Below are 25,768 nucleotides of genomic sequence, written 5' to 3' on the forward strand. Positions count from 1 at the left end.
TCTTCAGCCGCCGATTTCGATGTCTTCTTGTTTCTGCTGCTTCTGTTCTTCTGGCTCTGTGAGGGGGACGGCGGCGCGGCTCCGGGAACGGACGATCAAGGTTAGGTACCTGTGTACGATCCCTCTGGAGCGAATGGTGTCCAGTAGCCTAAGAAGCGCTACCTAGCTGCCGTGAGTAGGTTTGCTTCTCTCCCCTCAGTCCCTCGTAGCAGAGAGTCTGTTGCCAGCAGAAGCTCTCTGAAAATAAAAAACCTAACAAAATACTTTCTTTTCTAGCAAGCTCAGGAGAGCCCACTAGGAGCACCCAGCTCGGCCAGGCACAGATTCTAACTAACTGAGGTCTGGAGGAGGGGCATAGAGGGAGGAGCCAGTGCACACCAGATAGTACTAAATCTTTCTTTAGAGTGCCCAGTCTCCTGCGGAGCCCGCTATTCCCCATGGTCCTTACGGAGTCCCCAGCATCCACTAGGACGTTAGAGAATATATATATATATATATATATATATATATATATATATACTGTCCGAGTGCCGCCTTTCTTCCACGTTTATGCATAGAGGATTCATTCCCCTGGGAGGGCACCGCAGCACGTATTTACCTTAAGAGGAGTATGTATGCATGTATATTATAAATATATATATATATATATATATATATATATATATATATATAGTGGTCGAAGTGGAAATTTTTAAGTGGGGGTATGCAAGAGTCAAGGACGCAATTATGCGCGCGCGCTCCAGAAAGGGGGGGTATATCCAGTGTAGTAGAACCCCTTATACTATCTAGTACTGGTGCCCCTTTCACATTATAGCACATGGTACAAGCCGAAATTCACATTATAGCACACGGTACGAGCTGAAATTCACATTATAACACATGGTACGAGCCGAAATTCATATTATAGCACACTGAATGAGCCGAAATTCACATTGTAGCACACGGTATGAGCCGAAATTCACATTGTAGCACACTGAATGAGTTGAAATTCACATTGTAGCACATTGAATGAGCCGAAATTCACATTGTAGCACACTGAATGAGCAAAAATTCACATTATAGCACACTGAATGAGTCGAAATCACATTGTAGCACACTGAATGAGTCGAAATTCACATTGTAGCACACTGTATGAGCCGAAATTCACCTTGTAGCACACTGAATGAGCCGAAATTCACATTGTAGCACACTGAATGAGCCCAAATTCACATTGTAGCACACTGAATGAGCCGAAATAACACATTATAGCACACTGAATGAGCCGAAATTGTGACAGCAGAGAGAGAGAGAGTGACGACAGGCAGAGAGAGAGTGATGACAGGGAGAGAGAGAGTGATGACAGGGAGAGAGAGAGTGACAGTAGGGACAGGGACAGTAACGACAGGGAGAGAGGGTGACAGCAGGGGAACATTACCTGACTCATTTGTTGCGGCTGAGTGGCTGGTGGCTGGCAGATGGTGAGCGGTGAGCAGTGAGTGGCTGGTGGTGGTGAGCGGCGTCTGGCTGTGAGCTAGTACAGCGCTCTACACAGCCGCCAGCAGCCGAGCAGGGACGGGAGCAACATCAGTGATCGCACGGAGCAAATAATTGTGGGTCCCTGGGACCCCTCACTATAGAAAATTGGGGTCACACTTCACCATTTCTGGGTCCCATAACATATTATTGGCGTGTTTGTGTGTGTGTGTGGGGGAGGGGGTCATGCAGATGTGTTGGCAGTGCTGAGGATAGGGCGGGGGTAAGGGTAGATAGCGGCTGGGGCAATACTGGAGGGCAAGGAGGGGGTTAGAGACAGGTAACACTGAGTGGTAGGGAGATGGTAAGGGTGGCTAGTAGTTAGGGCACTATTGGGGGCAAGGAGGTTTATTGGGAGAGGCAGTACTGGGGGAGTAGGAAGGGTATTAGATAGCTGGGGCAAGGGGAGATAGGCAGTACTATAGAAAGTGCCTGGGGGGTAGGGGTATATAACTGGGGCAGTACTTGGGAAAAGAGGGGGTTAAAGACAGCTAGTACTATGGGCAGTGCTGGGGAGTTGGGGTAGATGGCAGTTAGGGTAAGGAGAGGGCTAGGGGCACGCAGTGCTAGAGAGTAGGGAGGGGGTAAGGGTAGATGGCAGATTGGGCAGTACTGGGACACAGAGCACACAGATACCCGCCATCACCACCACGGGAACAATAAGCACACCTGCCACTTACACCCACCAGAGCGATGAGCGCGTCTCCTCTCCCCCCCCCAGCCACAGGGACACTGAGCACACAGCCAGCTGCAACTCTCCCCCGCCGAAGCCGAGCACTGAGCATCAGGACCCACATTCCCCCGGCTGCCTACCAGACACGGGGACACTGAGCAGGATGCCATTTATCCCCGCAGGAGCAGAGCGCCCGGCCTCGCGTCCTCTCCAAACCCCCCTGCGCACCAGCCACGGGAACACTGGGAACCACTCCCCCATCGCTGCGGAAACATCCAGTCCCTCCATCCAGTCCAATCCAGCCAGGCTGCTGTGGAGCGCGTCCCAGGGACCCGCCCACCCTCTGCAAGGGGTGACGGATCTGCCGTTAGTGGAAAAAGTCCTTTCCTCCCTGGGTGAAGGTGCCGCCCCCGGTCATCGGGGCGGGTAACAGAAGGGAGGGGGAGTGAACGACGCAGCAGTGAAGAAGTGGTGAGCAGAGAGCGGTGGCCTTACATATATATATTTTTTTATGTTGTTTTACTCAGCACCGCCCTTCAAGTGCCGGCGCCCATAGGCAGCTGCCTAAAGCTGCCTAGTGGTAGCGCCGGCCCTGTATGTCAATCTACAGAAATTGGCCCCATATGCCAATCAGTTGTAAAGCAGCTATTCACAACATGTATTGTTACCTCCTACATCATAGTAATCTAATACTCACCTAGTATCCAAGCCTTCCAGTAGTGGTACTCTGGCAGCGTTATTAAAACGTCACATCCAGTGTCGGACTGGGGCATATAGGGCCCACCTGGGGAATGCACTGGTAGGAGACCATGTTTAGGGATGTGGCCAGTCTCTGCAGGAGACGTGGCCAGCCACCACAGAGGTTTGGCTAACCATTAGAGATGGGTGTGGATCATTGGGTCAACCCTAACTAGGTTGACAGTCATTAGGTTGACCACTATTGGTCGACAGTGACTAGGTCGACACCTGGAATAGGTTGACACAGTCATAAGGTCAACATGGAAAGAGGTCGACATGAGTTTTTAGAGGGTTTTTTTTTATGTTGTTTTCTTCATAAGTGACTGGGAACCCCAATTAGTGCCCCGCGGGGGTAATTCAGAGTGGATTGCAGCAGCAAATTTGTTAGCAGTTGTCCAAAACTATGTGCACTGCAGGTGGGGCAGATATAACATGTGCAGAGAGAGTTAGATTTGGGTGGGTTATTTTGTTTCTGTGCAGGGTAAATACCGGCTGCTTTATTTTTACACTGTAATTTAGATTTCAGTTTGGACACACCCCACCCAAATCTAATGGGCCCAACACACTTTGCGATCCGCCGCCGTCTGCCCCGGCGGCGGATACAGCCGACGGTCGACCCGGCGGCTGGGGAGCAGTAACGGGGGGGGGGGTGAAGTTTCTTCACTTTCCTCCGTCACCCGGCTCATCCATATTGACCTGCATGCACAAGCGACGGGGCACCAGCGATGAACGAGCGCGGTACCGCGCATCGTTCATCGCTGGTGCCTCCACGTTGAAAGATATGAACGGTATCTTTTTCATTAATGAATGAGATTGTTCATATCTTTCACTATTGTCGCCCAGTGTGTAGGGCCCATAACTCTCTCTGCACATGGTTTTGCCCAACTACTAACAAATTTGCTGAATTACACCCCCCCCCCCCCCCCCCATGTACGCTCGCCATGCTGTGGGCAAGGTGCCCCGCTCCGCTACCACTGCACTCAGCACAGGTAACGATTCCCAATCGTAGTCCACGTGCATCGTAAAGTAAGAAAAATAATAATTTAAATAAACTAAGCAAAATAATAATTCTAAAACCCATGTCGATATTTTCATGTGTCGACCTTTTCAAGTCGACCTAAAGCATGTCAACCAATAGTGGTCGCCCTAAGTGAAGTCAACAGAAAGACCAGATACCATTAGAGATTGCATGGTCTGGGCCCCTTACTATTTAGTAAATAACGCTAGTGCATGCATTATAATGTACCAGATTAATAACAGCAATGCACTGTAGCGAATACACCACAGTCCCGTATAATGTAACATGTGTAATGTATAATTCGGGTTGGGTATGTGTGACAGGCAGGATGGCAGGATCCCGGCTGTTACATGGCCTGCGGGGGGGGCGAGCGCAACGAAGCCCCTTGTGGGATCGTTGGCTCGCTGCACTCACCACAGGTTCTATTCTCACTCTATGGGTGTCGTGGACACCCACGAGTAGGAATAGTCCCTTTTGGTCAGCATGCCGACCAGCGGGATTTTCAGATGCTGGGATCCTGGCGTCGGTATTGTGGCCGGCGGTCTCATGACCGCCGGTCACATAACCGCATCCGTATAATTCAAGTGTAGTTTAGAACCTGATCCCATAAGGTCAGATGTACTAAGCCTTGAAAAGCGATAAATTACCTACCAGCCAACCATCCAGCTCCTAACTATCAATTTTCAACCCCAGCCTGTGACATGGCAGTTAGGAGCTGATGGGCTGGCACATTATCACCGTGAAATGTATCACTTTTCAAGGCTTAGTACATCTGGCCCTAAGTCTGACCATACACGTGATGCCATACAACGAAAGTCTGAGGAGCGGACACAAGGAGATTCACTTTTGCACCAGCTAGGAAGCCTCTGCCATAGCGTAGGTGTAAAAGGCAGGCTCAAAATGGGTTTATTTAAAGTGTACAAGACACAGTAACAAGGAGAGGAAATGTTTGCGTGCCTATCTATATAGGAAGGAATTCTCTTGAAAATGCCTTCGCCCTACCTCACAGCTCATTCCTGTAGTGTAACAAGTAAACAAGGAACGCTGGTTTGCCCACTCCGTTTTCTTCAGAATTACTACACTGTGCCCAACTTCTCTCAGATGCTCCTTGAGCAACGCATCCATCTTGCTCTCCAAACCTATGAACCCCAGTGAAAATCTAGTCTCACTAGCACAAAGGCTGGCGTACACCAGCTTTGTGGGATTAATTTACACGTCATAAATTACCTAAGGCAGTGGTTCTCAATGTAGGGTACTTGAAATTTTTCCTGTGACGGTGGGGCAGGACATCCAGGTGTAATACCTCTTTTACACTCACAGTGAAGTTCATTCCCGGGAATGTGTCCCGGTATATTTGCAGGGACACATTCCCGGGAATGACCCTTTCACATTAGCGGGCTGACCCGGCATATTGCCGGGTCAGTGACGTCACCACTGAGTCTCCCAGAGGCGGTGCTTGGAGATAATCTTCTCCAAGCACCGCCTCCTCCTATGAAGAGAACGGGTGCCGGGTCGCCTTGACCCGGTATACCAGTTTACACTGCCAGCTTCCCGGGACGGTCCCGGGTTCAACCCTGGTCGAGACCTGGGATGAAATCCCGGGATGCTCGTCCCGGGAAATGGACCCTGTACCCATTCACACTGAGAAAAATCCCGGGATGATGCGCGTTCACGTGCAATATCCCGGGATTTTTCTGCGAGTGTAAAAGGGGTATAAGACACATAGTAAAAGCTGTGTCCTAGGGATCGCTAACCAAAGGCATCACAGTGTGCCCTGATAACAGAAATTAAAAAATCTGTCTGTGTACCTGAAAAAGAACATATGGCATTCTGTGCTATATGCACTGCAGCACTGACTGTGAATGCAGAACAGCCGCCACAGCCCCCACCCAGGAACAGGTAACTCTGGGCACCTGTTCTCTGCAATTGCAGGGTCACACCAACCCTGTGCGGGGAGGCCTCGCAGGAACTGCCCGTCACCCTCCTACCCCTTAATCTGGCCCTGGCGGAGGATAGCACTTTATTTCTAGTCATTCGCTGAAACAGGGCTTTATCAGAAGATCTGTCTTGGAATCTAGAGAATACTAAATGCAAGTGATAATCTTCATTACTGCATCACAAATTGGCACATTGGGTGGTATTCAGTTAGTGCAGTTTTTTCGATCAGTCAAAAAAAAATGTATTTTTCACATTCGACCTATTCAATGCCCATGCCGTTTTTTTCCGGCTGGTCTGCACAGGTGAAAACCACGTGGATCAGCGAATTCGCAGCCAATCCACATATTTTGTCGTATTTGCGGGCGTTTGACAGTTTTTGGGTTTGTTTTTGCCCATGATAATTCAACAAAAAAATTTTTTAATGAAAAGGCTTGGGTGAAAATTAATTAAAAAAACGGGCGAAAACGCCCGCTACTGAATACACCCGCTACTGAATACACCCATGTTGAATTAGTGCTGATTTTCTGACTGTTGGAAAACTCGGCACTAATTGAATATACCCCATAATTGTCATGTCCCATCCACATTAAAAATGTGGCTGATGATGAATATGCCCCTTATTGCTTTTGTATATAACAGATATATTAATTACAAATGTATAGCTTTGCAAATGCTGGCGATACAAATAATATAAATGGGCTGTCAGGGGGTACATAGGGGAAAATGAGTGAAAACCACTGACTTTAGGTTGTTAAAAAATAAAGAAAAAATAAGATTTTACTCACCGGGAAATCTATTTCTCGTAGTCCGTAGTGGATGCTGGGACTCCGTAAGGACCATGGGGAATAGCGGCTCCGCAGCAGACTGGGCACAACCAAGAAAGCTTTAGGACTAACTGGTGTGCACTGGCTCCTCCCACTATGACCCTCCTCCAGACCTCAGTTAGGATACTGTGCCCGGAAGAGCTGACACAATAAGGAAGGATTTTGAATCCCGGGTAAGACTCATACCAACCACACCAATCACACCGTATAACTCGTGATATTATACCCAGTTAACAGTATGAACATAACAGAGCCTCTCAACAGATGGCTCAACAATAACCCTTTAGGTAACAATAACTATATACAAGCATTGCAGACAGTCCGCACTTGGGACGGGCGCCCAGCATCCACTACGGACTACGAGAAATAGATTTACCGGTGAGTAAAATCTTATTTTCTCTAACGTCCTAAGTGGATGCTGGGACTCCGTAAGGACCATGGGGATTATACCAAAGCTCCCAAACGGGCGGGAGAGTGCGGATGACTCTGCAGCACCGAATGAGAGAACTCAAGGTCCTCCTCAGCCAGGGTATCAAATTTGTAGAATTTTGCAAACGTGTTTGCCCCTGACCAAGTAGCAGCTCGGCAAAGTAGTAAAGCCGAGACCCCTCGGGCAGCCGCCCAAGAAGAGCCCACCTTCCTCGTGGAATGGGCTTTTACAGATTTAGGCTGCGGCAGGCCAGCCGCAGAATGCGCAAGCTGAATTGTGCTACAAATCCAGCGAGCAATAGTCTGCTTCGAAGCAGGAGCACCCAGTTTGTTGGGTGCATACAGGATAAATAGCGAGTCAGTCTTCCTGACTCCAGCCATCCTGGAAATATAAATTTTTCAAGGCCCTGACTACGTCCAGTAACTTGGAGTCCTCCAAGTCCCTAGTAGCCGCAGGCACAACAATAGGTTGGTTCAAGTAAAAAGGTGATACCACCTTAGGGAGAAACTGGGGACGAGTCCTCAATTCTGCCCTATCCATATGGAAAATCAGATAAGGGCTTTTACATGACAAAGCCGCCAATTCTGATACACGCCTGGCCGAAGCCAAGGCCAACAACATGACCACTTTCCACGTGAGATACTTCAAATCCACGGTCTTAAGTGGCTCAAACAAATGTGAATTTAGGAAATCCAACTCCACGTTGAGATCCCAAGGTGCCACTGGAGGCACAAAAGGGGGATGAATATGCAGCACTCCCTTAACAAAAGTTTGAACTTCAGGTAGTGAAGCCAGTTCTTTTTGGAAGAAAATCGAAAGAGCCGAAATCTGGACCTTAATGGAACCCAATTTTAGGCCCATAGTCACCCCTGACTGTAGAAAGTGCAGGAAACGACCCAGCTGAAATTCTTCCATTGGGGCCTTCCTGGCCTCACACCACGCAACATATTTTCGCCATATGCGGTGATAATGGTTTGCAGTTACTTCTTTCCTAGCTTTAATCAGCGTAGGAATGACTTCCTCCGGAATGCCCTTATCCTTCAGGATCCGGTGTTCAACCGCCATGCCGTCAAACGCAGCCGCGGTAAGTCTTGGAACAGACAGGGCCCCTGCTGCAGCAGGTCCTGTCTGAGCGGCAGAGGCCATGGGTCCTCTGACATCATTTCTTGAAGTTCCGGGTACCAAGCTCTTCTTGGCCAATCCGGAACAATGAGTATAGTTCTTACTCCTCTTCTCCTTATTATCCTCAGTACCTTTGGTATGAGAGGAAGAGAGGAACACATAAACCGACCGGTACACCCACGGTGTCACTAGAGCGTCCACAGCTATCGCCTGCGGGTCTCTTGACCTGGCGCAATACTTTTCTAGCTTTTTGTTTAGGCGGGACGCCATCATGTCCACCTGTGGCCTTTCCCAACGGTTTACAATCATTTGGAAGACTTCTGGATGAAGTCCCCACTCTCCCGGGTGGAGGTCGTGCCTGCTGAGGAAGTCTGCTTCCCAGTTGTCCACTCCCGGAATGAAAACTGCTGACAGTGCTAACACGTGATTTTCCGCCCATCGGAGAATCCTTGTGGCTTCTGCCATCGCCGTCCTGCTTCTCGTGCCGCCCTGTCGGTTTACATGGGCGACCGCCGTGATGTTGTCTGACTGGATCAGTACCGGCTGGTTTTGAAGCAGGGGTTTTGCCTGACTTAGGGCATTGTAAATGGCCCTTAGTTCCAGAACATTTATGTGTAGGGAAGTCTCCTGACTTGACCATAGTCCTTGGAAGTTTCTTCCCTGTGTGACTGCCCCCCAGCCTCGAAGGCTGGCATCCGTGGTCACCAGGACCCAGTCCTGTATGCCGAATCTACGGCCCTCTCTGAGATGAGCACTCTGCAGCCACCACAGCAGAGACACCCTGGTCCATGGAGACAGGGTTATCAGCCGATGCATTTGAAGATGCGATCCGGACCATTGGTCCAACAGGTCCCACTGAAAGGTTCTGGCATGGAACCTGCCGAATGGAATAGCTTCGTAGGAAGCTACCATCTTTCCCAGGACTCGCGTGCAGTGACGCACCGACACCTGTTTTGGTTTCAGGAGGTCTCTGACTAGAGATGACAGCTCCTTGGCTTTTTCCTCTGGGAGAAACACTTTTTTCTGGACTGTGTCCAGAATCATCCCCAGGAACAGTAGACGTGTCGCAGGAACCAGCTGTGACTTTGGAATGTTTAGAATCCAGCCGTGCTGTTGTAGCACTTCCCGAGATAGTGCTACCCCGACCAACAACTGCTCACTGGACCTCGCCTTTATCAGGAGATCGTCCAAGTATGGGATAATTAAAACTCCCTTTTTTCGAAGGAGTATCATCATTTCGGCCATTACCTTGGTAAATACCCTCGGTGCCGTGGACAGGCCGAACGGCAACGTCTGGAATTGGTAATGACAATCCTGTACCACAAATCTGAGGTACTCCTGGCGAGGATGGTAAATGGGGACATGCAGGTAAGCATCCTTGATGTCCAGTGATACCATGTAATCCCCCTCTTCCAGGCTTGCAATAACCGCCCTGAGCGATTCCATCTTGAACTTGAATTTTTTTATATATGTGTTCAAGGATTTTAAATTTAAAATGGGTCTCATCGAACCGTCCGGTTTCGGTACCATAAACATTGTGGAATAGTAACCCCGTCCTTGTTGAAGTAGGGGCACCTTGACTATCACCTGCTGGGAATACAGCTTGTGAATTGTCTCTATCACAGCCTCCCTGCTTGAGGGAGTTGTTGGCAAGGCAGATTTGAGGAAACGGCGGGGGGGAAATGTCTCGAATTCCAGCCTGTACCCCTGAGATACCACTTGAAGGATCCAGGGATCTACTTGTGAGGGAGCCCACTGATTGCTGAAGTTTTTGAGACGGGCCCCCACCGTACCTGGCTCCGCCTGTTGAGCCCCAGCGTCATGCGGCGGACTTAGAAGAAGAAGCGGGGGAGGACTTTTGTTCCTGGGAACTGGCTGTATGCTGCAGCTTTTTTCCCCTACCTCTGCCTCTGGGCAGAAAGGACGCGCCTCTACCCCGCCTGCTCTTTTGGGGACGAAAGGACTGTACCTGATAATACGGTACTTTCTTTGGTTGTGAGGGGACATGTGGTAAAAATGCTGACTTCCCAACCGTTGCTGTGGACACTAGGTCTGAAAGACCATCCCCGAACAACTCCTCACCCTTATAAGGCAAAACTTCCATGTGCCTTTTAGAATCTGCATCACCTGTCCACTGCCGAGTCCATAACCCTCTCCTGGCAGAAATGGACAGTGCACTTATTTTAGATGCCAGCCGGCAAATATCCCTCTGTGCATCTCTCATGTATAAGACAGCGTCTTTAATATGCTCTACGTTCAGCAATATAGTGTCCCTGTCTAGGGTGTCAATGTTTTCTGACAGGGAATCTGACCATGCAGCAGCAGCACTGCACATCCATGCTGAAGCAATAGCTGGTCTCAGTATAATACCAGTGTGTGTATATATAGCCTTCAGGAGAGCCTCCTGCTTTCTATCAGCAGGCTCCTTCAGGGAGGCCGTATCCGGAGACGGTAGTGCCACCTTTTTTGATAAGCGTGTAAGCGCTTTATCCACCTTAGGGGGTGTTTCCCAACGTGACCTATCCTCTGGCGGGAAAGGGTACGCCATTAGTAACTTTTTAGAAATTACCAATTTTTTATCTGGGCAAGCCCACGCTACTTCACACACTTCATTTAATTCTTCAGAAGGGGGAAAAACTACTGGGAGTTTTTTCTCTCCAAACATAATACCCTGTTTTGTGGTACCTGGGGTCACATCAGAAATGTGTAAAACATTTTTCATTGCCTCAATCATGTAACGAGTGGCCCTACTGGACATAACATTAGTCTCTTCGTCGTCGACACTGGTATCAGTATCCGTGTCGACATCTGTGTCTGCCATCTGAGGTAGCGGGCGTTTTAGAGCCCCTGATGGCCTTTGAGACGTCTGGGCAGGCACGAGCTGAGAAGCCGGCTGTCCCGCATTTGGCATGTCATCAAATTTTTTATGTAAGGAGTCGACACTTTCACGTAATTCCTTCCACAAGTCCATCCACTCAGGTGTCTGCCCCGCAGGGGGTGACAACACATTTACAGGCATTTGCTCCGCCTCCACATAAGTCTCCTCATCAAACATGTCGACACAGCCGTACCGACACACCGCACACACACAGGGAATGCTCTGACAGGAGACAGGACCCCACAAAGCCCTTTGGGGAGACAGAGAGAGAGTATGCCAGCACACACCAGAGCGCTATATAATACAGGGATTAACTAAATTATATCCCCTTATAGCTGCTATATGTATATTGCGCCTAAATTTAGTGCCCCCCCTCACTTTTTTACCCTTTCTGTAGTGTAGACTGCAGGGGAGAGCCAGGGAGCTTCCTTCCAGCGGTGCTGTGAGGGAGAAATGGCGCCAGTGTGCTGAGGGAGATAGCTCCGCCCCTTTTTCGACTGACTTTTCTCCCGCTTTTTAATGAATTCTGGCAGGGGTATTTATCACATATATAGCCTCTGGGGCTATATATTGTGATATATTTGCCAGCCAAGGTGTTTTTATTGCTGCTCAGGGTGCCCCCCCCCCCAGCGCCCTGCACCCTCAGTGACCGGAGTGTGAAGTGTGTATGAGGAGCAATGGCGCACAGCTGCAGTGCTGTGCGCTACCTTGGTGAAGACTGATGTCTTCTGCCGCCGATTTTCCGGACTCTTCTTGTTTCTGGCTCTGTAAGGGGGCCGGCGGCGCGGCTCCGGGACCGAACATCAATGGCCGGTTCCATGCGGTCGATCCCTCTGGAGCTAATGGTGTCCAGTAGCCTAAGAAGCCCAAGCTACCACCAGTTAGGTAGGTTCTCTTCTTCTCCCCTTAGTCCCTCGCTGCAGTGAGTCTGTTGCCAGCAGATCTCACTGTAAAATAAAAAACCTAAAATATACTTTCTCTCTAGGAGCTCAGGAGAGCCCCTAGTGTGCATCCAGCTCAGCCGGGCACAAGATTCTAACCGAGGTCTGGAGGAGGGTCATAGTGGGAGGAGCCAGTGCACACCAGTTAGTCCTAAAGCTTTCTTAGTTGTGCCCAGTCTCCTGCGGAGCCGCTATTCCCCATGGTCCTTACGGAGTCCCAGCATCCACTTAGGACGTTAGAGAAATACATTTTAATGCCAACTAGCAGAGCAAGACCAATGAGCACAAATTCCTTATAATCACCTATAGGGAACAACCTTATATAGTCTCACAACATTCTATAGTCACAGAGCAGCTTGGAGAGTAGAAGTCGTGTCAGTAATTCCTTCTGCCCTCACTCATTATCTGTATCTTTCACAAGTTCTACCACTTGCACAAAACTTGCATCACTTATAAATGGGAAACGATTAGAGTCAGCTGCAGTCACGTAAATGATCCACTTACCTTGCCTGCTGCCTTTTGTGAGGAGCATTTGCAGTGTCACAACCACTAAAACAATCATGGAAGCAGCATGGTTTGTAGTAGTGCTGCTAGCAGCCAGGGCCATCAGAGCCTGCAGCACACAACCGACAGCTAGCCGCGGAGGGCTACACAGCCACTGCACATGTGTGCTCTTACACATCCGCTACACATGTATACTGCTGCACATCGACACCTGCGGAGAGGCACTTGGGAGTCCAGCATGTTTCACTGCACAACGCGTAATGGAGGCGGCTAGTAGACAGAGCCTGGAACAGATGCATAGGTATAGCAGCACTTTCACTTTCAATTTTACTTCCATACATGTTGCTTGTAACAAGGCAGATGCGCAACATTTTTTAAAGACACAGTACACTTTTTTTTTTTTTTTTTTTACTCATTTTCATTTACATTTAACTTGTGATTTCATATGCTAACTATATTTCTCATACGTCCTAGAGGATGCTGGGGTCCACTTCAATACCATGGGGTATACACGGTTCCGCAGGAGCCATGGGCACTTTAAGACTTTTTCAAAGTGTGAACTGGCTCCTTCCTCTGTGCCCCTCCTCCAGACCTCAGTTTAGAAAATGTGCCCAGGCAGACTGGTCGCACTCTAGTGGAGCTCTACTGAGTTTCACTAAAAGACTTTATGTTATGGGCAGCATGAAACCTACTCTCACTGGCATATGATGCTGTGGCACAGTCCTACACCCCCGCCAGTATAAATATCTAGTTCAATAGCTGAGGAAAAACGTGCCATTGTAGGGGGCGGGGCTTCTTCCTAAGGCAGCCAGCACACTGCTCAGCGCCAGTTTCTTCCAGCAGACAGCAGGGGAAGAAACGCTGATCCTCCTCTCCACTTCTGAATCAAGTATCAGGGGGCAAAAAGGGGGGAAAGTGTATATTGTGGTACTATAACCTATTATTGGCAATATATATAGCGCGGAAAGTCTCTGTGTACAAAGTACACAACACAGGGATTTTTTCTTTAGGCGCTGAGTTGTGGACTGGCAATTCCTTTCTGTGTCCCTCTGACAGATTTTTCTGTGGGTCTGTCCCCTATAAGCCCTGGAGTGTCTGTGGTGTGATTGTGCACGTGTTTGACATGTCTGAGGCAGGGAGCTCTTCACCTGAGGGAGCCATTTTAGGGACACAGAGTTGTAATGTGGTGGCGCTGCTGTCACACCAAGAGCCTGAATGGGTGAAAGAATTACGTGATCTTGTGAATCATATCAGTAAGAGATTGGATAAGTCTGAGTCTCATGCAGAAAACTGGAGAAAATCTGTTGAAGATGTGATTTTTAATAGTTCTGCCTTTTCATCCTTCTGGGTCACATAAAAGGTAATTTGCACAAATAGTACAAATTGATACCGACACGGACTCTGATTCCTGTGTCGACACTAGTGATTCCAGGGGAATAGATCCAAAGTTAGCAAAAAACATTCAATAAATGATTGTTGCTATAAAGGAGGTGTTAGAAGTAACGGAGGCCCCTCCTTTACCAGAGGAGAAGGCTTACTTTTGTAAAGATAAGAAAATTAATGTAACTTTTCCTCCATCTCATGAGCTGAACGGTCTCTTTGAGGGAGTATGGACAAATCCTGAAAAGAAATTTCAGGTTCCCAAAAGAATTCAGGTAGCTTGCCCTTTCCCTGCAGAGGACAGGAAAAGGTGGGAGTCACCCCCCGTTTTAGACAGTGCCCTGTCGTGGTTAACAAAAAAGGTGATTCTCCCTGCGCCTGGGACGGCTTAATTTAAGGAGCCGGCAGACCGCAAGTTAGAGAATACGTTGAAATCTATTTATGTGGCCAATGGGACACTACTCAGGCCTACCATTGCCTGTGCGTGGATGAGTAGTGCTATTGAAAAGTGGTCAGAAAACTTGTCATCAGACATTGACACAATAGATAAAGACGAGTACTCCTAACGTTAGGTCATATCAAAGACGCTGCCGCGTACATGCTAGAAGCCATCAAAGATATTGGTCTCTTGGGATCAAGAGCCGCTACCATGGAAATCTCAGCATGGAAGGCGTTGCGGATTCGCCAATGGAATGCTGACGCAGATTCCAAAAGGAATATGGAGGCTCTCCTGTATAAAGGTGAGGCCTGTTTGGGGATGGGCTGGATGCTTTCGTTTCTGCGGCTACCGCGGGTAAGTCAACATTCTTGCCTAATGCTCCTGCGCCGGAAAAAAAAAAGACTCATCACTCCCATATGCAGTCCTTTTGGCCCAATAAATACAAAAAGGGTAAAGGTTCCCCTTTCTTTGCGGGTAAAGGAAGGGGAAAAGGAACAGCGTCTCCAGGATCACAGGAGCAGAAATCAACCTCTGCTTCTGCCAAATCTTCAGCATGACGCTGGGGCTCCCTTGCGGGAGTCCGCTCAGGTGGGGGCACGTCTGAAACTCTTCAGTCAGTTCTGGGTTCAATCTGGCATGGACCCGTGGGTCGTACAAATATTGTCCCGCGGGTACAAACTGGAGTTTCAAGACATTCCCCCATGCCGATTTTTCAAATCGGCCTTACCAGCTTCTATCCCAGACAGGGAAGTGATAGCGGCAGCAATACAAAAATTGTGTCAGGATCAAGTTATTGTCCCGGTTCCCTTGTTACAACAAGGAGAAGGGTTTTATTCAAGCCTATTCGTAGTTCCGAAGCCGGACTGCTCGGTCAGACCGATTCTAAACCTGAAAACTCTGAATCTCTACCTGCAAAGGTTCAAGTTCAAGATGGAACCTCTTAGGGCAGTGATTTCCAGTCTGGAGGAAGGGGACTTCATGGTGTCAGTGGACATAAAAGATGCCTACTTACATTTTCCCATTTATCCTCCACATCAAGCTTATCTGAGATTCGCAATACAGAATTGTCATTACCAATTTCAGACGTTGCCGTTCGGACTCTCCACGGCACCGAGGGTGTTCACCAAGGTGATGGCGGAAATGATGGTCCTCTTTCGACAGCAAGGAGTCAATATAATGCCTTACCTGGACGATCTCCTGATAAAAGCGAGGTCCAGGGAAAGGTCGGTGCAGAACATTGCACTCTCCCTGTCAGTACTTCAACGACACGGTTGGATCATACATTTTCCAAAGTCACAGTTGGAACCGACGACAAGATTGTCTTTTCTGGGGATGATACTGGACACAGAAGTACAGAGGGTATTTCTTCCAGTAGAAAAGGCTCGGGAAATCCAGAGAATGGTCCAAACAAATTCTGAAACCAACAAGAGTGTCGATTCATCAATGCATTCAGTTGTTGGGAAAGATGGTAGCGGCCTACGAGGCCATACAGTTTGTCCAATTCCATGCCAGAGTATTCCAGTGGGACCTGTTGGACAAGTGGTCCGGATCCCATCTACACATGCATCAGAGGATAATCCTGTCATCCAAAGCCAGAATTTCGCTCCTGTGGTGGCTACACAGTTCAAACCTACTAGAGGGACGCAGGTTCGGGATTCAGGACTGGGCCCTAGTAACCATGGATGCAAGTCTCCGAGGCTGGGGAGCAGTCACACAGGGGGAAAGTGTCACAACTGAGGGCTGGTGCTGACCAGGGGGAAGCCTCAGTTGTAGGGGCTGAGGTATATGTGTACCTGGGAGGCAGTACAGGTTTCTTAGACATGCAGGGAACCTTTAGAACAAATGCCCGAAGGCGTGACCAAGACAACGAAGGAAAGTTCAAAGGTTTATTAAACACAGTTCAGAGGAATACTGATGACTTGGTACAGGTAACAGGAATCACAGTTCAGAGAAATACTTGGGATCGATGACGGAACACCGATGGTGACTTGGAATCTATGACGGAACACCGATGGTTACTTTGGGATCGATGGCGGAACACCGATGGAGACTTGGGATCGATGGCGGAACACCGATGGAGACTTGGGATCGATGGCGGAACACCGATGGAGACTTGGGATCGATGGCGGAACACCGATGGTGACTTGGGATCGATGGCGGAACACCGATGGTGACTTGGGATCGATGGCGGAACACCGATGGTGACTTGGGATCGATGGCGGAACACCGATGGAGACTTGGGATCGATGGCGGAACACCGATGGGGACTTGGGATCGATGGCGGAACACCGATGGGGACTTGGGATCGATGGCGGAACACCGATGGAGACTGGGGATCGATGGCGGAACACCGATGGTTACTGGGGATCGATGGCGGAACACCGATGGTTACTGGCAGGGCAGGGCACCGCTGGAAGCTAGAAGCTGGAAGCCGGTCTCAGGTAACTGCCAGTCACAGGATGCAATGATGAGACACTGCAGAGTCAGGCTGTACTGCAGAGAAAGTCCATGGGAGGACTGCACACTGGAATCACTGAAGACAATTGAAACACTGACAACTCTTTCCAGCCCAGGAACAAGATATTTATACCAGCTGGGAAACAGGGATTGGCTGGCTGATTAAGCAGAGTCCAGAGTGCAGCTGCTGGGTAATCAGGCCGAGAGCAGAGTACAGCTGATAGGCTGAAAAGTAACATGTGATGAAAACAAACATGGCTGCGCCCATGTTTGAACTTGGAGGGAAAGACTGTTTGTAACTTGCATGTGAAACTTAACCCTGATGCTGCCAGAATCACAGTAAAGAGATTAGAAACAATGAGATGCAGCGTGCTGCACACAGACAGTGCAGATGGAATCCAGGCTTGGAACACTGGGACAGTCTCAGGAGACATTTGGAAGGTAAATACTGATAAGGAATTACCTGGATCGTGACAGAAAGCTTCCAAGGAAGATGGTCAAGTCAAGAAACTTGTCTTCACATAAACGTTCTGGAGTTGAGAGCCATTTACAACGGCCTTCTACAAGCAGGGCATCTTCTTCAAGATCAACCCGTACAGATGCAGTCGGACAATGTAACAGCAGTCGCGTACATAAACCGTCAGGGAGGAACAAAAAGCAGAGCGGCAATGGCAGAGGTGACAAAGATCCTCCTCTGGACAGAAAGACATGCAAGAGCTCTGTCGGCAATTTTCATTCCGGGAGTGGACAACTGGGAAGCAGACTTCCTCAGCAGACACGATCTCCATCCAGGAGAAAGGGGCCTCCACCAAGAAGTCTTCGCAGAGGTGACAAGTCTTTGGGGGGTTCCTCAAGTAGACATGATGGCATCTCGTCTCAACAAGCAGCTTCAGAGTTATTGTTCCAGGTCGAGAGACCCTCAAGCTTTCCTCAGCAGACACGATCTCCATCCAGGAGAAAGGGGCCTCCACCAAGAAGTCTTCGCAGAGGTGACAAGTCTTTGGGGGGTTCCTCAAGTAGACATGATGGCATCTCGTCTCAACAAGCAGCTTCAGAGTTATTGTTCCAGGTCGAGAGACCCTCAAGCAATAGCAGTGGATGCACTAGTGACCCAGTGGGTGTTTCAGTCGGTATATGTCTTCCCTCCACTTCCACTAATACCGAAAGCTCTAAAGATCATAAGAAGAACAGGGGTTCGAGCGATCCTCATTGTCCCAGACTGGCCAAAGAGGGCTTGGTATCCAGATCTTCAGGAGTTCCTCATAGAAGATCCTCGGCCTCTTCCTCTTCGCAAGGACCTGCTGCAGCAGGGGCCGTGCGTGTATCAAGACTTACCGCGGCTACGTTTGACGGCATGGCTGTTGAGCGCCGGATCCTAGCCCGGAAGGGTATTCCCAAAGAAGTCATTCCCACTCTTATTCAGGCCAGGAAAGGAGTAACGTCTAGACATTACCACCGTATTTGGAGAAAATATGTGTCTTGGTGTGAAACCAAGAAGGCTCCAACGGAAGAGTTTCAGTTAGGACGTTTTCTCCAGGCGGATGTGGATGCGGGCCTACGATTGGGTTCAATCAAGGTCCAGATTTCGGCCTTGTCCATTTTCTTTCAGAAACAATTGGCAACCCTTCCAGAAGTTCAGACATTCGTTAAAGGGGTTCTGCACATCCAACCTCCATTTGTGCCTCCTGTGGCACCATGGGATCTTAACGCGGTGTTGCAGTTCCTTCAATCGGATTGGTTTGAACTTCTCCAGGAGGTAGAGTTGAAGTTTCTCACTTGGAAAGTGGTCATGCTGTTGGCCTTGGCATCTGCAAGGAGGGTGTCTGAGTTAGGGGCCTTGTCTCACAAAAGCCCTTACTTGATTTTCCATGAAGATAGGGCTGAGTTAAGAACTCGTCAGCAATTTCTTCCAAAGGTGGTTTCTTCTTTCCATATAAATCAACCTATTGTGGTGCCAGTGGCTACTGACACCTTCGCTGCTTCAAAGCCTCTGGATGTGGTCAGGGCTTTGAGAATTTATGTCGCAAGAACAGCTCGGATACGGAAAACAGAGGCTCTGTTTGTCCTGTATATTCCCAACAAGATTGGGTGTCCTGCTTCTAAGCAGACTATTGCGCGCTGGATCAGAGGTACGATTCAGCACGCTCATTCCACGGCAGAATTGCTGATACCGAATTCGGTGGCTGCCCATTCTACTAGAAAGGTGAGCTCATCCTGGGCGGCTGCCCGGGGGGTCTCGGCATTACAACTTTGCCGAGCAGCTACTTGGTCAGGGACAAACACGTTTGCTAAGTTTTACAAGTTTGACACCTTGGCCGATGAGGACCTAAAGTTTGGTCAATCAGTGCTACAGGGACATCCGCACTCTCCTGCCCATACTGGAGCTTTGATATAACCCCATGGTACTGAAGATGACCCCAGCATCCTGTAGGATGTATGAGAAAACAGGATTTTAATACCTACCGGCAAATCCTTTTCTCCTAGTCTGTAGAGGATGCTGGGCACCCAGCCCAGTGCGTACTTTACCTGCAGTTGTTAATTTATTGAAAATGTTTTCAGCACATTTGCTGTAATGTTCATGCCCGTTGGCATGTGTTTTGTTGAATGCCATGTTGTGCGGCATGGTTGAAGTGTGAGCTGGTATGAATCTCACTACTAACTTAAAAGTAAATCCTTTTCTCGAAAATGTCCGTCTGCCTGGGCACAGTTCCTATACTGAGGTCTGGAGGTGGGGCATAGAGGGAGGAGCCAGTTCACACTCTGAAAAAGTCTTAAAGTGCCCATGGCTCCTGCGGAACCGTCTATACACCATGGTACTGAAGTGGACCCCAGCATCCTCTACGGACTAGGAGAAAAGGATTTACCGGTAGATATTAAAATCCTGTTTATTCTTCTGTTTGTATGTGATCAAAAAAATAAATAAAACGTCAGGGAACTTTGAATCCATTTTAGTACCTTTAGGATAATCCGCCACCCTTGACCGAGAGGGGGGGGGGGGGGGGTTTGTGTGCACACGGATCCTGTGCAACTGTGTATGTGTTCACTATGAAATCCCGCCGTCCTGTCATCCATCCCAACCGCAGCATGCTGCGGTCCAAGCCGGCGACGGCGGGACTGCCGCACATGTGTGGGCGCCTTGCGACCAAGCGGTTCCCGCTTAGCAGCTATGTGTGGCTGTAGCCTTAGAGTGCAAGAGGCAGCATTCGTACCTGTACTCTATTAGGGTTAGGGCTTAACCTCATCCCCATTCACCTACCAAATATATTATCCAACACAAGCATCTATTCCACCACTGGTAACTATATCATAGACATTAGCCAACATTGCCCCTATAACATATCTACATACCCTCCAACTGTACTTTTTTGGCTGGTACAGTACTGCTTTTTTATGGTCTGTACTGTCCAAAAGAGCTTTGCACCGACTTTTGGTGTCTCCCACTCCTATTCATTTCTATGGGAGCGTCACAGAGCCATGCCCACTTTCTGAATTTGTACAGGTTTTCAGCACAGTAGTGCATACTCTCCAACTGTACCTTTTTAATAGGTACAGTACCTTTTTTTTTTTTTTTTTTATGGTCTGTACCGATTTTTGGCTCTCCAAACTTCCGTTGAAAGTATAGGAAAATGAGCGTGGACACCCCCCCTTTACCCGTGGCCACGCCCCCTTTTCTCATTTGTACCGATTTTTATGTGTAAAATGTTGGAGGGTATGAGTAGTGTTGGAGGGTATGTATTTACTGTCCTCCAGCACAGTGGATCATACATAACTAAGGGGCAGATATACTAAGCCTTTGAGAGAGATAAAGTGGAGCGGGATGTACTAAGCATTACATCCATAATGCGGTACATCCCACCACACTTTGGGTGCATACCTTTTGGTTATGTACTTGAAATGTGATGTAATTCACAAAGGACAGCCATCCTGATAAGAGCTGTCATTTGCAATAGAACAGCTTCCGGGTTTAGGACACGGGAGCTCTTCTGCACATGGCTTGGAGCTCATTGGTACTTTGGGGTCTATGGGTCTAATTCAGACCTGATCTCTGTTGTGCGAATTCGCAAGGTGGCCGATTATTGATCGACAGCGCATGCATACGGATCGTGGTGCGCACCCGCTATGCAAACTGCATAAGAATTCAGCTTCTTTTTTTATCGCTAGGCGTACGCAAGTTGATTGACAGGAAGACATACAGTATGTGGGTGGTAACTGCCCGTTTTCAGGGAGTGTCAAGAAAAACGCAGGCGTTCCCAAGCATTTTTAGGGAGGGTTTGTGACGTCAGCTCTGGCCCCAAACAGCCTGTTTCTATCGCTTAGTAGGAGTAGGTTCTGAGCTACGCACAGACTGGAAAAAAAAAACATTTGATGATGAGTGAGTTGCGAATGGATTTACAGCTGACCGGCATTTGCAAAGCTTTTCGCACTGCGTACGCAGACTTGCACGGGGTGGGTATTCACTCTGTCTGGACCGCGACTATCTTATCGCAAACCTCTGCAAACTTGCAGAGGAGCTATCAGGTCTGAATTAGGCCCAATGTACTAAGCCTTGAAGAGAGATAAAGTGGACGGATTTGCCCAATTTGTAGTTTTTGGGCAAATCGGTATGACAGAATAAGAGTTATGGTAAAACTTACTCTTGTTAACTCTTTTTGTTTGAGGTCCATGGGATCCACAGGGTTAACCTTGGGGTATGCTTGATGGAGACCAGGATCAAGCACCAAACAGAAAAGCTTTTGAGCTTCCCAGGATGCAATGGGTCCCTCTCCGCTCATACCCCACCCACAGCTCAGGCTCTCCAGTTTTCGTTAACAAGTCCAAAGCAGTAGCTGGAGAAGAGAGCAGGAAAAATGGTACACACAGAAAACACACTCTCACAGTCAGGAAACAGCAACTGGTGACCGAGAAGGTTCACCCATTGAAGCTATATGCGTCAGGGTGGGCGCCCTGTGGATCCCATGGACCTCAAATAAAAAGAGTTAACAAGGGTTAATTTTACCATAACTCTTATTTTCTTCTTCAGGGTTCATGATCTCCACAGGGTTAACCCTGGGGATGTTCCAAAGCAGTTGTAATAGGGAGGGAATGCTCCTAAGCTAAAAGAGGACATTGCGGCCAAAGGTTGTATCCTGAGAGGCAAACGTATCAAAGGCATAGAACCTAAGAAACGTGTGGGCAGAAGACCACGTAGTGGCCTTGCGCAGTTGTTCAGCAGACACGCCATGGCATGCTGCCCGCGAAGGACCCACAGAGCGAGTACAGTGAGCAGAGACTGTACTTGTAACTGGAAGATCAGCCTGCATGTGAGCCTGTGAGATGGTCATGCAGAGCCAATGTGCCTGAGCTCTGGGCTGGGTATATGGGAAGAGGGGCCCAGTGCATCCTGGGAGGCTCAAAAGCTTTGCTGTTCGGTGCCTGATCCTGGTCTCCACCAAGCATATCACAAGGTTAACCCTGTGGATCCCTTGGACCTGATGAAGATATTGGTTATTTCGGGCAATGGGGGTCATTCTGACCTGATCGCTCACTGCAGTTTATAAAATTGTTTGATCAGGGCGATGAGACAGATACGGAGGGAGGGGTCTCAGGCGGGTAATTGTATCTGCTATCGAGGGGAAAGCAGTAAGAGTTGGAGAGAGGGGGCTCGGAGAGGGCAGTGTGAGAGCTATAGTAAGGGTAATACAGATCTATGGAGGGGACAATGAGAGAGAGACATTGCGGTCATTGAAAGATATGGAGGGGGTAATAAGATATTGAGGGGCAGTGAGCGATACAGAGTATGTAATAAGACAGCTGTGTATGGAGTGGTGCTCATAGGGTGACAAGTCAGCTATGGAGGAAGTAGGCAGAAATATACCGTACAGAGGTAGGGGGCAATGAGAGAGCTTTGGAGGTGGCAATGAGGAAACTATGGAGGGGCAGTGACAGATATGGAGGTGCTGATGAGACAGATATGGAGGGAGGGATAATGACAGTGTGCGGGCTAGGATGTTCATTCATTTGACTTTTTAAGAGGTGGTTATTACTCTCTCCAGGCCTGTAACTCTCCATAATTTATACACGCCCCAACAGAACCTAGAACACTAGTTGGCAGTTGCAGCACGTTTTCAAAGCGGCAAGTGCAGGTAGCACATGACTTATCTTGGCATTGTGTATTGTATGTATTTTGGGTTTTGTATGTATAGTTGTTTTGGTGGTGAGCAATTCTGCGTCCCGGCACTCTGCTTGGCTGGCAATCTTTTTTTAATTTTCAGATGTGATGTGATGTCATACTGAGGGTCCGAGGGAGTAGCTCGAAGACATAACGTAACGCATGGCCACACCTCTGTGACTCGCAGCACACCCTAGTGAATCATGGCTATGCCCCCTTTTGGCATGCATGTCTACAGTGTGGGCATGACAGTAATGCCAGGGCCACTTGTTAGCCTTAGTCCATCCCTGGGTGTATTGGATTAACTGCTGGAAAACCCAGTAGTCACTATGGGCTCATGGTGATATCTCCCTCATTCACTGCCCCCCCCCCCCTCCCCTTGGATCTACCCCCCTTCCGTCACTTATAGTGCCCCCTGTCATTTTAGTCTGGATCCGCCCCTGTGAGCATGTTAGAAGTTTCATTATAAGTTTAATTACTGTGTAATTGCAGCTTACTATTGAGCTTTTTTTTTGTCATTGGGATCCAGTACTTATAATTACAGAGTGACAGAATCACCTAATCAAGGCTATACAAATTCAATTAACTGTTGTTCAAACCAGGTTAGAAGATATGCAGATAATTACTATACAACTATCCCTTGTAGCACAAAGATGTTAACCTGCAGCTGCTATTAAAGATAAAAGCATCCAGCTACTGAATAGGAATAGGAATTGTGGTCTTACAATTTATTGCTCAGTGTGGTTTCGTCTTCCAAGATTCTTTAAAGGTTGTATTCAGTCTGATATTACTTAAAGGGTGTAACTAGGGTCAATGGCACCTGATAATTGTTAATTGTTAATTCTTTAAAGGTTGTATTCAGTCTGACATTACTTAAAGGGTGTAACTAGGGTCAATGGCACCTGATAATTGTAATTTAAAGTTCTAACTGAATTCTCATAGACGATTGGCACTGAAATAAACATACAGAACTGTGCAAAAGTTTTAGGCAGGTGTGGAAAAAAAGCTGCAAAGTAAGAATGCTTTAAAAAATAGAAGTGTCAATAGTTTATTTGGATCAATTAAAATGCAAAGCGAATGAACAGAAGAGAAATCTAAATCAAATCAAAATTTGGTGTGACCATCCTTTGCCTTCAGAACAGCATCAATTCTTCTAGGGATAATTGCACACAGTTTTTGAAGGAACTAGGCAGGGAGGTTGTTCCAAACATCTTGGAGAACTAACCACAGATCTTCTGTGAATGTGTGCTTGCTCAAATCCTTCTGTTTTATTCATCCCAGACAGACTTGATGATGTTGAGATCAGTGCTCTGTGGGGGCCATATCCTCACTTACAGGACTCCTTGTTCTTTCAACTGAAGATAGTTCTTAATGACATTGCCTGCATGTTTGGGGTCGTGTGCAGAATACATTTGGAGACAATCAGATGCCTCCCCGATGGTACTGCATGATGAATAAGTACCTGCCTGCGGTTAAACATCATCAGTTTTGGATGGGTCTCAATGACAACATTAAAGATGAACTTGTTTTCATAGATAGATTCCCCCACTGGATTTGAGGAATTTATTGATCTTGCATTACCTCATTTGCTAGAACATAAGTGCCAGTTGCAGAACCAATGGCTGTAGGTGGTTATGGGGTCCACTAACATTCCAAGAATGACAAAGCCACAAAGAAATAACTTATGAATGTATTGTCAGACAAAGCATATCCCTCTTTATATGAACCTGGTTGAAGCAATAGAACCCATCCCAAATTCTTATATCGCACTATTGCTTACAGTCTCCTTTAAAAAGTTAAGTTTTGACAAAAAGCCAGTGTTCCTCTGGAGACAATTGATGGGGCCCTCATCATTTCTGGACCTGAAAAACAAGAATAGAACCACTATTGATTAAGTCTGATCAAGGCTATTAATTAAAGATTATGGGGTCTATTTACTATGCTTTGGACAGAGATAAAGTCGACAGAGATAAAGTACCAGCCAATCAGCTCCTAACTACCATGTTATAGGCTGGGTTTGAAAAATGACAGTTAGGAGCTGGATGGTTGGAACTTTATCTTCATCTTCTTTATCTCCATACAAGGCTTAGTAAATTGACCCCTATTAATGTTTGATATTTTATCTATTCCAAGATTTCCAATTGTTTAAGTAGTGAGATCTGTACAGTGCAGAGCAAGAAAGCCATGCATGGCATGCAACAAACCAGCTGTGCTGCCCTAGTCTGCAACTCACCGACAGCCAGGGCAGCTCCTTGCAGGGACATGATAAACCATCTGCTCCCAGCAGCAGCCACCAAATGATAACACACATAAAAATAAGTTGAGGGGGTGATTGGCAACAAAATAATGGGTAGATTATGGGCAAGGGGGCATGATGGGCACAGGCGACAAAATATAAATGGAGTGATGGGCAATGGGACATGATGGGCACAGGCAGCAACATATAAGGGGGATGGTTGGCAAGGAGCATTATGGGTATGGGTAGCAAAATATAAGAGGGATGATTGGCAAGGGGGTATGATGTAAAATGTAAGGTGGGAGATGGGCAAAAGGGTGATAGGCACATGCAGCAAAATATTAGGGGATTGATTGGCAAGGGGCATTAAGGTTATGTTTAGCAAAATATCAGGGGGATGATTGGCAAGGGGAATTAAGGGTATGCTTAGCAAAATATAAGGGGTATGACTGGCAAGGGGGTGGTGGTGCAAAATATAAGGGTGATGATTGGCAAGGTGCTAATGGGCACAGGCATCAAAATATAAGGGG

At 47.9% G+C, this 25,768-nt stretch overlaps 1 protein-coding gene and 1 long non-coding RNA gene across 7 annotated transcripts in view; one reads left to right on the plus strand and one right to left on the minus strand.

The window, feature by feature from the left end:
* IL15RA (interleukin 15 receptor subunit alpha) overlaps nt 1-12,858 on the minus strand; it is a 185,253-nt gene extending 172,395 nt beyond the window's left edge. For all 6 annotated transcript variants that reach the window (XR_010179351.1, XR_010179350.1, XM_063926795.1 and 3 more), the window contains exon 1: nt 12,579-12,858. Coding sequence is in view for 4 of the 6 variants with exons in the window: in XM_063926795.1 (XP_063782865.1) it covers nt 12,579-12,756 (178 nt within the window). In the remaining 2 variants the exon portion in view is untranslated. The remainder of the gene's footprint in view (nt 1-12,578) is intronic.
* Nucleotides 12,798-25,768, plus strand: part of LOC134932413 (uncharacterized) — a 58,508-nt gene continuing 45,537 nt past the window's right edge. The window contains exon 1 of the long non-coding RNA XR_010179352.1: nt 12,798-12,879. This is a non-coding gene — a long non-coding RNA (uncharacterized LOC134932413). The remainder of the gene's footprint in view (nt 12,880-25,768) is intronic.

Source organism: Pseudophryne corroboree, chromosome 6 (genome assembly GCF_028390025.1).
Source record: "Pseudophryne corroboree isolate aPseCor3 chromosome 6, aPseCor3.hap2, whole genome shotgun sequence".
In the NCBI taxonomy this organism is placed as follows: Eukaryota; Metazoa; Chordata; class Amphibia; order Anura; family Myobatrachidae; genus Pseudophryne; species Pseudophryne corroboree.